General features: G+C 41.2%; 1 protein-coding gene across 1 annotated transcript in view; it reads right to left on the reverse strand.

The window, feature by feature from the left end:
* MYOM1 (myomesin 1) overlaps positions 1–15,782 on the reverse strand; it is a 73,586-nt gene that overhangs the window by 6,086 nt on the left and 51,718 nt on the right. Inside the window, exons 25-36 of the mRNA XM_072851298.1 lie at positions 13,516–13,652; positions 12,486–12,630; positions 11,799–11,858; positions 11,475–11,542; positions 10,786–10,899; positions 10,031–10,118; positions 9,236–9,274; positions 9,037–9,142; positions 7,075–7,238; positions 5,618–5,654; positions 5,282–5,304; positions 3,600–3,655 (exon numbers count right to left, since the gene is read on the reverse strand). Coding sequence (XP_072707399.1) covers positions 3,600–3,655; positions 5,282–5,304; positions 5,618–5,654; positions 7,075–7,238; positions 9,037–9,142; positions 9,236–9,274; positions 10,031–10,118; positions 10,786–10,899; positions 11,475–11,542; positions 11,799–11,858; positions 12,486–12,630; positions 13,516–13,652 — 1,037 coding nt within the window. The remainder of the gene's footprint in view (positions 1–3,599; positions 3,656–5,281; positions 5,305–5,617; positions 5,655–7,074; positions 7,239–9,036; positions 9,143–9,235; positions 9,275–10,030; positions 10,119–10,785; positions 10,900–11,474; positions 11,543–11,798; positions 11,859–12,485; positions 12,631–13,515; positions 13,653–15,782) is intronic.

Below are 15,782 nucleotides of genomic sequence, written 5' to 3' on the forward strand. Positions count from 1 at the left end.
AACAAAAGGGAGGGGGAAGTCTTTCCTCCATCAACAACACATAATTCTTGGTACTGAAGGAAAGGCAGATTCCAAGGGAGAGGGTTACGGCATGGTGGAAATGGCCTCTCTCTGATTTCCTGCAGCACCTACAGCTAGTGACTGCGTGGGGCTGTTGACTGCCTTCTCTTGTAGCTCACTGGTGTGAATGTGAATGTGGTTTTGATTGCCACATCAGTCCATCTTTTCAAAAAACAAGGAGAAAACAGGTTTTATGTTCCCCCCTCTTCTTTATCACTCTCAATACAAACATGTCCTCAGCCTCAGCCAGGCATTGCATATGGGTCCCTTCCGGTGCTTGATATTTCTTTATTGTCTTCTGATTCTCTAGCAAGGAAGAGATCACCAGTGAGTGGCCCCAGCTGCCACTCCAAGACGCTAATGAGCTGATGTCCATGTCCAGACAGCTCTATTAGTGGCATCATTCAAACCTTGGGTGTTTGAAGTGGTGTCAGTACTCCTTAATTCAAAGAGATTCAAGCAGCAGTGATGACTCTTTTCTTCTTCTAAATCATTCATTAAAATAGCTGCATTTTGCTTAACCTTGCATCACTAGCTCCTGTTTGACATCGGTGCTCCTCTTGATGTTCCCAACTCTTATTATTTATTTTCCAGCTACTAACATGCAGAGATGTATCTTATCATTCATTATGTGGATGGTGAGATCTTTGGTTTTCTGGAAGGCAGTTCCGTAATTATGGAGCTTTAGCCAAGGAGAAGCGATTGCCCACTGTGACTGCACCTATCTGTTTCAGATTTTCTGTTCTTTGGGCAGGAGATTGTCTTTGCTCTTGTATATCTTTATTACTCACTGAAACCCCTGATTATAATGCTGTATTCAACCTGAAATCCTTATCCTGGTAAAAAAAGTGTGTCCTGTACTCCTGGGGGGAAGAGGCACCTTTCCCCTTCAGGATAATCCCCCTTTTCCAGTAGTTGTTTGGCTCTGATGATTGTCTGGGGCAGGGGCAGGGGAAAAGGACTGGAAACCTGTCTAGATGTTATGGTGAGTGAATGAAATCTATGAGGAGATCTGATCTGTCTGAAAAACACTGGGTGAGTAAAGCCCATCTGTTTGAGCTGGATCTCAATATTTAGGAGCTCCACACAGAAGTTCCCATAACAAGTCTGGACCCGGGGCACTGAGATATGTGCACTTGGAGCAACCAGGAGCTGCAAGTCCAGACACTTGGTGCCCCCCACTACCTTTTCTGCCTCTCACTGCAGATTATCATGAGCAGGGCAGTACAGATGGCGGAGGGAAACGTGTCACTGTATTTCAAGTATTGCCGTTACTCTTGCATATTAGCACAAACTCACATTCACGGGTGGTTTGGGCTAAGATGCCTGTGAGTGAATTGAAGCAGCTCAATCAGGGGAACCTGCTCCCTTCTTCCAGCCTACCCGTGAGGGCACCTGCCCCTGGCAGGAGGGTAGAATGGGGAGTTGGTGGGCAGAAGGATGCAACATGTTGCTTCTAGGTCTGAAAGTGCCTGTCTGCCAGAATCCTAAGCCTCTCCTCTTAAAAATAAACCCCCTTATTCACTTACAGGCCTTCATTAAAACAGTCACTTAGGTTAATTTGGCCAGCTGTACACAAAACTTATGCTAGTATTCTCTGTCAGGTCAAATTCTTCCCTAATATGAACTGGCACTTAGCCTTTTCTGATTATATGACACTGCTGAAGAGCATTTATGTCTGTCAGTGAAAGCCTCTTAGGCCATCTGGAATGCTGTTTGATTAACACTGGGTAAACACTGCTTCATTCCTTCTTACACATATCCTTCAGCTCACATGTAAAAAGACAATAAATAGCATCACAGTCACAGTGTTAAGTTTAAGTTTAAGACATGCATATGCTTGGAAGTTCAGTCTAGGGATACCAATATGTTCATATAGCTCTCTAGTTATGGCTGCACTTGTATTCAGAATCAAAGCTTGCAATTGCCAGTCCTCTGCTACCTCATTTGCTGTTTTTCAAAATCCTTGATGATTGTGCAATTTGCATGAATTACACAAGAGAGAATTGCATTCCCCTCTCTCCAGCATACATGCAAACAATAGACAGATGAGCCAACACCATCCAAACAAGCACTGTTTTGCCCGATCACTCTCTGTCCTACTCAGTTTCTCAAAACGATCATCTACTGAATCCAGAAACATAAGGTCAAGGATATTTGTCTGGAGTTCTGGGAGTTTTTCAGTCACTTATTCAAACATCACAAATGTCCTTGCTGTCAAGGACAATGTGTGTCTGGGTAAGATTTTGCAACTCATTTTTTACAAACTCCCTTTTTATAAACTCTACACATTTCGCTTTAGTGAGCTCATACTCAACTTCATACCAACTCTCTTTTGGCAGAATCTCGTCTCCAAGCACAAGCACTATTAACTGAGAATCTGCAAATTCAATCCATTTCTTTGTGTCTTCTACCTACAGCTGCAATGCTCATACGAGTGCTTCTTACTTCTACAACATTTCCCAAACTGCTAAATCCTTTAATGAAAGGTTTAATCAAGTGTCATCTCATTTTGTAATGCCAACATTCTTATTTTTCCCAGAAGCGCTGCAGTCCACTATCTGTTGGCTATGCTATATCTCGCATTGTTAAGCGATTCAGATCAAGATTTTAGATTCTTAGCACTTCTGCTCAGCTTATAATAAAATACTTTTAACTCAGCTGACCTACTGCCAGATAAAGCCAGAAATATCACGAAGCTGCCTTACTGTAGTTGTCATGTTAGAGGTTTCCAGTGACATTCAAGTGCCCTATTTCAATGTTCACCCACACTGTGGAGAGGAACCGGCTAGTGGCACACCAGTGGGAAGTGGAGAGCAGGCACTTCTTGGTCTCAGTGCTGTTATGCAGCTGGGAAAATTATGCGTGCTGGGAAAAAGTTGCGGGATTGAGAACTGACTTTCTGGGTCCTCTGTTCTGTGCTCAAGCATCGATGTAGCCCTGTTCCTCTGGGGTTGCCTGATAGTAATCTTTCAGCTAAGCTCTGCTAATGTAATCCAGTGTAACACCAGTGACTTCTTTTGACTTCTTTCCCATTTACCCTGATGAAATAGAGAAAACTATCTCCTTTTGTCTGGGAGAGAATTGAGTTAGAATGGTTTACTAGTTTTACACTGTTTAAAAGCCAGCCTTGACAGGGGTCACTGTCTTGCCACGTTGCGAGGAAGTTAACCGCATAAGACATAGAATGACTAGCTATCTTGTAAATAAGGAATTAAACTTCCCTGATAGCCTGTTACAAAAAAATATAACTGTGAAACCTGTGCATGATTTTTTAAAGAGCTGGTTATGTAAGGAGTTTTAGTCTCTGCTCACATTGTCATCTCACTTTTATCTAATGGTTAAGAAAAGATACTGCCCTGAATGCATAAACCCATCTGTGCAAGACTGTTGAATTATGTACAGAAGGCAGGGGATGAATAAATAATGTAGCAGATTTTAAAGATGGAATCTTTAAAAAAAAGGTGAATATTTTCCTATCATTGAAAGGCATTCAAGCTGTTGGGCTGTTGTGTAAAGCTTCAGCTAATTTACTGTACCTTGCCCTCCTGGATGGTGACAACATCGGGCAAACCTCCAAGTACCCGTGCACGATCTGGAAATAAATAAGTAATTTTCTTTAGTGTCTCAAAACCAACTGTGTCCCAGATTCTGTTTCCCCTCTAGCTCTTTCATATTATCTTATTTATGTACAACTTGTCTCTGATATCTGTGCTAGCAGAGAGCTATTCGGCATTCTTAGCACACCATTTGGACTTTAAAAAACGTTGAATTCACAGCAAAAGATGTGTTGAGAGCTGGTGTCAATCACTTACAGAGGGGAATTAAAGTACACGTGCTGTGTCCTGCAGATTTTGCCATCAATTCAGTGTTACTTCTGAGTGCACAAAAAAAAATCTGAATTTTTGAGATCTGGCACTCTAAATTTTTAGTGTTGTAAACTAGAAATGTTGTATTTCCAAAAGGAAGCGAGTGACAGCTAATAAAGTGGTGGAGATTAGGTTTTGATCTAAATGCAAAGACAGTCTCAGTGACAGCACTGAAATTCCACTGCTTTGTACGTATCTGGGCGTAAACGAGATCGATACTTCGTCTAGTTTTAAGCTCAAAGTCCCATAGGAATCTTACATAAATACAAATAAGCTGATCACCAGGCTTTGGTGCACTTATTCTGGAGTATGGATTTTTTTCATTATAAGTCTTGGTGGAGCCTGGCAGAGGAAGGAAATGACTATACAGAATGTTCCCCTCTAATGTATTCTGTAAAAGATGTGCTCTGGAGCACAGGGTAATAACCATATGAGACCAGGAATGGGACTGTGTTAAGTCAATTAACGTGCCAGCCCCTTATAAATGGGCCAGGGTTAGAAATGAAATGCCCAGGGCAGGGCTATTACTGATCCCTTCGTGCTGTCTCAGCTGGGACTCGTAGGGATCACTGTACATTTCCAAACCCCGCTCTATTTGGAGCGTATGTTCAGGAGGAGTGAGCTCAGATCTCTCTACACATTTTTCTCCAATAACTTTTCAAATGCCAGTTCTGCCCTCGTTTTTATACAGGTCTGAAAGTTGTCTGCAGTGGGGGAACTTTTTGATGTGTTACATTTTTTCCATGCATTTTTCTGTAAATAGGGAGAATATTGAGCTTAATAATTCAAGTTGAATTCTAATGACTTATTCCTTAAGTAATTATTACATACTTTTGTTTTAGTTGCTATGTTGGAATTGACACACGCGCAAAAGTATCAGGATATTCAGAGATTCATCTTTAAGCAATGCAAAAGCTACTGTTGCTTTCTTGCCCAGCTCTGTATGCAATGCAGAGCCATTTGACATTTTAGGTAGTTCAAAACTAGCCAAGTGATTTTCTCCATCTTTGAAAACAAAGTGACTTTTGTGCAGAGAACATGCATGAGAGATCTCAGCAATAAAGATAATTTTTAGAGAAGGCTAACTGGTAATGAGAACAGGAGCTTAGACTGGAAGAATCAACATAACCCATAACTATAGTGGTATTAGCTGCAATGTGCACCAATGTTAAATCACTAAAAGGTCATTCTCCTTGCTTCCCCTTGGTGTAAGGACAAATTCATCTTAGGATGAGCACAGGCACATACACATGTATACATGCCCTCTCTCTCCCAACACACAACCATCCTGGAGAGGAAGAAAACCTTTGTAAACAGTTTATTGCAACTATTGTCAAAGAAGGCCCACTTACTTTTCTCTGCAATTGCAGCTTGCCTGGAGTTGAAAGAAACAAAAAGAAAGTCCAATTTCAGTTAAGGTTTACTTAGAGTGATTGAAAAATATTTTATCTTTTTAATTGCCTTTAATCCATTACGGAAAATCTCTCTCATCTTTTGGCAATACTGCTTATTCTTCGTTACCTAACTGTTATACAAGAATTGCACCAAAGAAGTCACATGCAAAACTCCTACAGACTTCTGTAGGACTAGGATTTGTTTCACAGGATATATTTAGCTTCAGCACAAAACAAACAAATACTCATTATTTTATGGCTGCCATTACTGTATTTAGATGGCATAATACTTACTTTAATCTCTGGAACTCAGCAAAGGCTTCATCAAATGCTTTGTAAAGAGAAAAGTTGATTTTAAAGGTAGGTTCAGAGATAAATTATCACAAGTTTAAATTTAGAATGTAGAACTGAATTAAAAATGTAGACATCATTAAAGAAATATTAATGTATGGATTCATGCATATTGTATAAGCCCTAAAATGCTGAATGGTTCAACTAATAAATGCCACCTTGTATATAGCAGCTATTATATATACATATGAATGCATAAACACACTTTTTTTTCTTCTAAAAGTCAGGCTTTAAGACAAAAAGATAGCGGGAGAGCAATAGGCTGAAATTATCTCACAAAGCAGAGAAGAAACTCACAATACACCACCAAAATGATAGCTTATGGCAGTGGTCTCCCAAACTTTTTTGATCGTGCACCTCTATAGGTAAAAATTTTTTGAGCATGCACCCCCAATATATGTATATTTATTTACTTATAAATTATATAGATGTACTAAAGTTCTCATATTTTCTTCCCACACCCCAGCAGATCATCTTGCACATACCCCGCTTTGGAGACCACTGGCTTATACAATACAAGAGATCTGTTTTTTCCAGGTGCTTTTCACATCTGTTCTGAAGCATCATACTGATGGCCATGAACAAACCAGACAGCAAACTGCTGTCTCCTTCGTAAATTAAGGCTAAGCTACCATCACGTGGGAGGTCAACCTCTCCGCTTTGAAAGGGGAGAAGAAATCTCTTTTCTCAGAAAGTGGGGATAGAGTACAGAAGGAGCAACATGGAGATGATTATAAAGTTGTTGCCCTTACACAGAGCTTGCAGACCCAAAGTGAAGCTTTAGGGATAGGAACAGCGGGGGATGGAAACTCGCAATTTGGGAGGAGTTAATCTGTTCCCTAGGATCTGAGAGGTCTCTCAGAGTAAAAGCTTCCAACAGTCAATCCAAATAATTTTAGCTGTTCCCCTAACATTCCTTCATCGTGCTGATGAAAGGGACCAGTCTTGACATCTCTGAAGAATAAGGAGCCCTGTTATATCCATCAAAGAACTGCAGTAGGAAAGTAACAGAACGAACTTGTCCCTCACTTCCTCCTCCAAATATTACTTGGGAGAGATACAGAAGGCATTCAGTGCTACAACTTGTATTTAAAACTGCCAATCAATGCCAGCAACACAAGAGGTTTTGTAAGATAGCTCAGAAACTGGGCTGTCATCTCAGTAGGCAAACTGTAAGCGGGTATTTGGAATAGGAAAAAGCTGTTTGTAATTTATGACCTGAGAGCACAAGTTAGGGAAAACAAATTGCACTGTCCTCACAAACACTGCCAGGCTGCTGGGTACACACACAGACCCTACAACCCAAAGGGTAACAGGTCTGTAGCAAGAGCCTGCTGTAGATGCTCCTACCCTAGTGTAATGCCCACATACAGATGATGTTAGCAGAGGGAATGGCCTACCTCGTCCAGAAAGATCCACTGTCTTTTTGTGTCCTGTTTTACCATCAAAGAGTTCCATTGTGTATTTGCCTTTGTCCTGTGGAGTTGGCTCATTGATCTGCAACCAGATCTGCTCCCCAGTGACACCAGTCTTCACTCGGTCTGTAAACCTAATCTGGGTATCACTGAAAAATACGCAACACAACACAACAATTACCCTTTCGTTTTGCTGGAGTATAAATGGGATTTGCTCATGATGAGTCACTGAGTACGTCTGCAGTTACTAAATGACTTCCAAGGTGCTATAGTATGCCACCATACTTTGAAAATTTTGAAATTCTTACTAAAGCTGTGGGCCAGCGGGGCAGAATTGACATGACAGTCTTTCCCTGTTCAAGGCCTAGCTCTCCTCAAAGCTTGTGGCAAGATTATGCATCTTAGTCTATGACCTGAGCCATAGAAGAGTTATACAGATTTAAAACCCAGATCTCTGAAGGGTAATCCGTGCATCCTCAAATCTTCACGTTGTCTTAGCATAGGTTTATTTCTGCTTGGGCAAACCAAAAATATATAGGGTTGTACCTACCAAAACCCCCACTTTTGTCACAAATCATGTTTGCCTAGTTGGAACGTGTTCTGATGCTCTGCTATGCTTTGGTGTTTACAATTAAACTACTTTGACATATCTTCTTCCACAAAAAATACCAATTTCTCAGCTTCCTAGCTAAGCAGTTAATTGCCCTGGATGAGGCAAAAGATATTAGTCAAATAAGCTACTCATTTTCTTTTTATCTTTAAACTGATAACTTCGAGTATACTAGAGGGTCAAAGAACATTTTTACTAGATTAATTTGATGTGCTTCAAGATTAAATTAGTTTCTAAAAATTAATTGGGGGAGAGAGAGAGGGGAAAAAAAAAAAAGAGAGAAAGAGAAATCCAGAATACTTCATATTCACTTCCAGTTTTGAAATGCTTAGGATTCCTGGCGATACAAGGTCAAAATGGGTGCCAAGAAACAGGAAAACCTCAAACTGCTTTCATTTCTCCGACAGCGTTGCTGGTTAGCATCAGTGTCAATAATTACAGCCAGACTGCTACAGCACATCCTGGGTATACTGTGCCTCATTTACATGAGTTTTATTGCGAGATCAGTAATTTGGATTCCATCCTAAAGACTAACTACTACCATGTCCACAGGAAGTGAAGCAGCAAGAATAGTAATAATAGATTTGAAGTGATTCAAATATGCTATTACTATTAAATCAAATCTAAGTAGTTTACTTCTCTGGGTTTTACAGTGCATGCTGTTTGCACTGACTGAGAATTCAAAGCTGTCTTGTGGATTTGGATATGCAGCTCCCATTAATTTTGTGGGGAGCTGGGCATTCAAATTATTTTAAAACATCTCAGTTCTTCTCTTTGTCTTGGTTAGGTTCGTAGCTCTCACAGGAGGGGCTGTCTGGATTTTACTGCCCTGGGCACATGCTGAAACTTGCTTTGCCTCCTAAACATGAACCTACGCATTAAAAGGACGTGCCCGCTTGTCCCAGTTCCTGTGAATTGCGGCTTCTAGACAAGCAGACCTCCAGGCTACATATCTCTGAACCCGTGGTACTGGCCTCTTTTAAAGCTTGTCAGTCTCTCAGGTTATATTTGCATCGCTCCTTAAAACTGATTCAGGGAAAGATGCAGCTCCCATCTGGGAGGTGGGAAGCGCTCTGAAGCAGCATGGCCCTGACAGCATCCCATGGCATGGGACTGTCTGTCTCACAAGGGAGACGACAGGAGGGCCCTGCACCACCAACACCTGACTCTCATACTGGTTTCACATGGGTGTAATTCACTGAAACTAACTCATATGAGAGAAGGACTCATGAGAGCCGAGAATAAACCTGGGCCTCGTCTCTCTCATATATCCAGGTTCTTTCCGAGTCTATAAAAAGAAAATCGCACTGACTTTTGCAAAGCTTTTGCATACTTACTTGTGCACCCAGCCTACTCTCAGATCTTCCACATAATAAGTAACATAGGAGTACAGTCTGATACCCTCAGCTGTGCTCTGGATTTTCAGGTCTGTTGCAGATAAAGCTGAAAGAAGAGCACATGGTTTTATGCAGCCATGCAGCCATTCATTGAGTGGCACAATGAGTCATTCATTTGAAAAGAGAATTAAGTGCTTACCAATCCTTCTGCATACTTCATTCATCAGATCTGCAAAAGCTGTGGAAATACAATCCAGAGACTAAGACTCTGTGTCTGCAGCTCAAGCACAGTCAATAATAGGACAAGCACTGGCTCTGAAATATTCTCCCCAGTAGGTTTGAAAAATAAATCAGACCTACCTTACAAAGCATATTAGAAATCTAAGTAATGCAGAAATATAGCCTCATTTCCAGACTTTATTTAACAACAGCCTTGATGAATAATGCTGCAGCTGAACAAAATGATATTATCTTCCCCCCCCCCCCCCTAAATAACACTATTCAGTTGGAATGCTAACCCATCTATATACATTCTAATGGACAGGTTTTTCTCCACTTGCTTGGAAACATAAGCAAAATGTAAAAATACAGTAATCACAATGAGTGGATAGGTCCCTAAATAAATGAACGGCAAAACATAATAAAAATGTGAAATCTTTTAAAATTATCTAGTTCTATAATTTCTGTCCTTACTTGTAGACTTACAGTACTGATGGCCCCCCGAGGAAACCTGATACCGTTTTGCTTAGCGTTAGTCATCGTATTCTCCCAAAATTATACAGAATTCAAATTATACAGAATGCAATAAGCTATATGCAAATATTATTTGAACTGAAAAATCTCAGTTTTTCTAATGAGACGATCTTATACACAGGAGGAACAAAGCCACAGGAAGGTGACGCATGCAGTTGCCTTATTACCCCAAACCCACTTGCAGGCGAGCAGTCAGGCTAGCAGCTGGTGTGGCTGCCAGCATGCAGAAAGTGGCTCTGACCTGTGTCCTTAAGCTTTAGCTCACTGGAGTCCTTTCCTCTGTCGTCCTTCAGTATGACTTCGTAAGTGCCAGCGTCTTTCTTAGAAAACTGCAATATTGTAATGGTAAAACCAGTTTTCAGAACAGTTACTGTAGAAAAATCTAGATTTTACTCCTGAACCCAGCTGATGTCCCGTCCCCAGGGTGCCCTGCTCCTGGCTGGGGTGGTGGGATGGACCTTGGCTGGGGGGTCCTGGCCTGCAGCCATGGGGGAACCCCTGGCCCCAGGGGGCCCTGACACTTCTTCCCTTCCTCAGCCAAAGAGCCGAGAGTGAAGAGATGAAGTGGTGAATGCAGGTCACAGCCCCCGTCTGCAGCAAGGCTGGGTAGGGACCAGACCCCCCGTCTGCAGCAAGGCTGGGTAGGGACCAGACCTCTCTGGTGACTCCGAGAGGGTGGTCCTCTGAAAGCCTGAGTGACAAGTGCTTCCCAAATGCCATTCGAAACGTAAACATGCTCTCATTCTGTTGTTAAACTGAGATACAAAGGAAGCAACAAGCTTATTATCTCTTCTGTCATCATTTCCTGAAAATCTGAACGAGCAGTTATAGATCGACATTTGCTTTAGCTAAAACACAGATGCCTTGCGAGTTTTTCCATTTTTAAAACCCGCTTCCTTTTTTGATTGTTCTGCTGAAATATCAGATTAGATTGTATCGTTCATCTGAATTCATAGCACTGACTTCAGCTGAGGGCTAACAAGGACAGTCACTCACCTCTGATATCAGCAGAGTACACACGCCATCTTTAAAGTCATGTTCTTCATCTACCATTATCTCCCTGTCATCTTTGTACCATACAATGTGTGTTTCCTTCTTAATATTAGCCACCTAAGATGGATGAAAACCACAGCGTAATTATTCTCTTCATTTGAGCAGGGGAACTTAGTGTCGCATGGGTTAGCCTGTTCAAGTCTCTCATAAAAGAACAGCAAGCTTTACAACTTGATCAGAGTGAGTTATTGCAGGCCTCCATTTTAAAATGAGGGATGCAGAGGGGAAACAGCAGGGATGAAAAGAGAGAGAAAAGAACTGCCAACAGCTTCAAGGAGCCCAGGGAACCAGTGGATCCTGCCCAGGGGATTTCTACACACATAAACCAGCCAAAAATGAGAAAGTCCCAGGATTTACAAAGGCCTGTCATTCCTATTCAGGTGCCTTCTCCTGGGTGGGTGGCTGACAGACCTGAAGAAAAAAGTTCAAGCTATTTTCCAAGGTATTCTGTTACACGCAATGAGCGGTCACCCCAGCATGATCAGCCTTCAGAGGCTCTGTTGCTATCCCATATGCAGTTGGGAGTACACAAGCAAAGGGCATGTCTTTAGTCCCTTCCCACCCTCACCCTCTAAGCAGTGGTAGGTCAAAGTGCTTTGAACATTGTACTCAATGTTTTCCTTGCCCCTTACCTTACATTTCAACATCACGTTACAGTCATCGGTAACTTCCCATCCCAGTTTATCCACAAAATGAGGACCTGTTTAAAATCACATATATGTTTTTAAAGGTCACATCAATGGTATGCACGATACAAAACCAAAGACAAATGTATTTTTCTTGACAAGAATACTGTTATATTTTAATGGGGTTTTATTTTTCCTATTTCTCCCTCAGAAGGTAAGCAACTATATAACAGAACAAAACCCATCTATTTCAAATTAACATATATAAATATAAACAAACTCTTAACAGACTAACACATATGTGATTCTTATAAATATCCATATTATCACCTTGTTTCCTGTGCCACTCTTTTCTCTGGAAATCTGCTTCATCCTGCAGCTTCTTGAATACTAGGAATTAAAACCAGCAAGAAATATAAGGTTAAACATCACGTGCCATTTGTACGGTACTGTATGTCACTATGACAGTTAGGTGCAACTCTGTCCCTTGGAGGTCAGTGAGAATCCTGCCATAGGATCAGGGTTTTCACTGAACATTTCAAAGTGTCAGAAGCGGATTACAGCTAACCCAACTTTCCTAGCTGCTTGCAGTCATCAGGATTTTAATGCGTCATGTCTGATGAAGCGTAATCCCCATTCATACAGCTACTTTCTGCTCTCGGTAGGAAGGCAAACGAGCGGCAGCAGAGTCAGCAAGCCACTCGAGCTCTAAGAGGTGCAGCTACTTGTTCCCGCCTGAATGGGCTTTTTACATGGGAAATTTTCATTCCACGCATAGAAAAGCAAACCATGACAGGCTGCAATATTTTACATTTCTATAACAATTCCCTTTCCTCCCAGCACTTAAAAAATTTCAGTTCACACACATGCTCTGACTTTTAGGAGGCAGGCAAGCACCGTGACATGAAAAACCACTGGAACATCTATGGGTATTGAAAACAGTGGAAAGTGAAGATGACAACTGAGGTAAACTCGGTATAAGTTTTCCAGCCTACTGTGCAATATAGATTAGCTTACCATCACCGATGAGGACAAGGCTGGATTGATTGGTTGCTTTTCCATCCTGCAGTTGGAAAGTGTAAGTCCCTTCATCCTTGTCCTCAAGTTTATCCATAATCATTTCAACAAGGCCAGTCTTCTGGTCCACCTTCATTTTATATTTCTTCAGGAGTGGAAAGTAAAGCAACAATTAATGGATATCAGAGTCAGAAAATATTTGCCAAACTTTATATGGTATCTTTAGGTGAAATTCTGTTTTCTTTATTCAGATTTCCACTTATTCAGATTAACACTATCTCTAGCTCCAGCTCTAAACACGTAACCAAATAAATGAGAAATCTGTTAAAGGTGAAGCCTATTTACTAATGCTATAAAAGCATGTGACATTCGTGTTCTATGGTGAGTGTCATGTTCTTTTTCATTAGAAAGATTTAGATTTGCATCTCTTCAGAATAACAATTACTTTGAGACAATGGCATTTTAATAAGTTTTTTGTGTAGAATGCTCCGTCTCTGCCTTCTAACCACTATCAGTGTTGCAACAAAAGCATGCTGTGTCATGTCTTTGGAAGTAACAAGTTCTGCTGCTGGAAACAACCACTTGGGAATTTTCCCTTGGTGTAACAAATTCCTCCAAACAGCAAAGAAAGGTGAGAACCGAGCACAAGGGTATGCTAGGGCCATAGATGAAGGAGATAGGATGAATCTGAGCTACTGCAGTGACTCCTTCAAGACCACAGTAGCTGCTTACCTGGGACTACCTTATTGCAGGAACTCCTATGGTCCCCACTAGTTAAGAGAACATGTGGTACTCACAAAGGTGGCAGGAAGTCATTTAACTCCACTTTATAAACTGCATCCAGTAGAATTCAGCTGGAGCTCAGGACTACAGACAAAATCTTTCTAGTGATGTTTTCAATGGCATATGTTATTTCTCATGAAAATGCGTTAGTGTGGAACACTAGTTCGAAGTATGTTGGAGACAGAGACATTAATACTCATTGATACTCATAAAAATGCAAACACCTGTAAGCAATGAAAAAGCTTACCTCTCCATTGAAAATCTCTTTATCATTAAATACAAAGTTGGCCTTTGCATTGCCAGACAGTTTTTCAGCTTGCAACCAGAATCTCACTTCTCCTTTTTCCAAAATTTCCACTGCCAACTCAGAGGCAAGTGGGACAGCTACAAAGAAGAAAGAAAAGAATGAAGCATATACTTTGCCTGTGCCCCAACAACTATTTTCTTCTGTAATCAGAAGGCCACTTCTTCCTTTCATAGTCAGATACTGTATGCAAGGTAACTAGCTTATGACAGCTCTTCATGTAGACAGAATGCCTCTCCACCCGCATATAGATAGGATGACAGACAAGATTTAATCTTTTGCTCCTTCAATCACTAGGTCTGTACAGACTGGAAGTGTTCAGGATTTGAGTTATGCTGGTGCCGCTCCATTCTAATACATTCAAAGGCAAACTGCAAGTATCTCTGCAGCATGATGTGAGTTTTTATGGTGCAGACCCATGTTTAATGAGTCGCTTAACAATGTTACTATAAGACAGTGAATTGACTCAGCAGAAAAAAACACTAAAAAACATCAAGTATGAAGCCAGATCAGAAAGTCAGCTGCTGAGCTGCAGGTTGGGAGACTTTTGTAAGCACTCTGGTCCTTTGCTGGGGGGAACATCCATCTCCCAGAATTCACTAAGTATCAGAACACACCCTCAATCTCTCCGGTACATATTTTTTTACCTATGAATAATGGAAATCGCTTGCATATAGACCAATTCCTTGTGTTAGCAGGAAAAAAAAAATCATGTAAAGAGTACTGCAGGTAATTTTAGTCTTTTTTTTTTTTTTTCCATTTTTCCTTGTTCTTTTTAGTAAAAGTCCTCAGCTTGCTTTCACTTTAACTTTTTGTTAAGATATCTTACTCAGCAACATTAAATATGAGCATTTAGACTCTGATATTAGGGCATATTGCTAATTTTATTGGCTTCCATCATGTTTAGCTGTCTTAGTGGATGCTCAGATTTTCAACAAAATCATACTCTAGGGAGTATGTATGCTGTATGTGAACTCTACCCCAATCTCCACTTTCACAGCAGTGTAAAGCCTGCATTGCAAGGGTGTAACATGGAACAGCTGAGGACAGTGTACAAACACATTGCAAAATGCCTGATGATGTAGTCTGGTGATAATGTAAAGATGCATCTCCTCCCAGACAAATCCCATGACAGGGGTGTTTTTCCCTTCCAATTGAAAATATTCTTTTCTATTCTACTCTACTCTATTGTATTCTACTCTATTCAACTTCATGTATGCAAAGGCCCAGCTACAGCAGGAGAGGACTGGGACTGCCGTAGTGTCTAATGTCTCTCGTCTTTCTATTTGCACCGTCCTAAATGAGTGGGATGCCTTCTGGAGCAGAGCTACCATCCCACCCCACTGCCAAACAAAGTTAAGGGCGTGAGGACCCCCCACGTCTTCCTTTCCCATGCTCACCCCTTCCCCTCACTTACACCCTCCCACACCTGCATGTATGCTTTTGGTACCTGAGTGGCACAAGACCTGTCTCTGGTGAAAATAAGGCTTCTGGGAGGGGAGGCAATAGTCACAGGGAAAAAAGAAAATTATGAAAAAGGCACAGGCTTAACCAGAGAGAGGAAAACAGTTAAAAAGTAGCCCGGAGGGACAGCGTTACCACGAGGCAGCAGAGCAAAGAACAACCCCATAGGAGTGTGCCCCAGCAGTGCAAATGGTCCGTGTGAAGCTTCCTCACCCAGCACATCATTTTGCTTGTAAAAAACAAAAGGAATCTCAAGTCTTGCATAATTTCTCAAAACAAAGCGACTGAAACGCTACAGGAGCCAGCAGAAGCAAGAGGGAGAAGGTGTGAATAGACATCAGGCTGCGCTGCTTTTGTCTCACTGTCAGCTCTTTTTAAAGAGCAATTTTAAACCCCCACTTGATTTGCATGCAATTAACTATGAATATCTTAGTCTAACATGGCAGACAGGAAAGTATAGCAGAAGCTGTTAAATAAAGGGCTGAAAGGATGCAAACCGATTCTTTTTTGGGAAAAGGCCATTCACTCCCCAGCCCAAAGGAACTGGATGAATCTGCGTTACAGTCCTCCATGAGCAAAAGTCTTATTTTAAAATATTTCCATAAGCACCAACTGACAGCTACTTTAGGCATTTTCCAGCCATCATGCTTACAAGGTTTTACATTCTATTTGTATAGCATCACAAATTACCACAAGCACTTGACAGGGAGTCCTCAGGCAGTTGCTGAATTTAAGAGTTGGAACAA

Source organism: Ciconia boyciana, chromosome 2 (assembly GCF_034638445.1).
Source record: "Ciconia boyciana chromosome 2, ASM3463844v1, whole genome shotgun sequence".
Taxonomy (NCBI): domain Eukaryota; kingdom Metazoa; phylum Chordata; class Aves; order Ciconiiformes; family Ciconiidae; genus Ciconia; species Ciconia boyciana.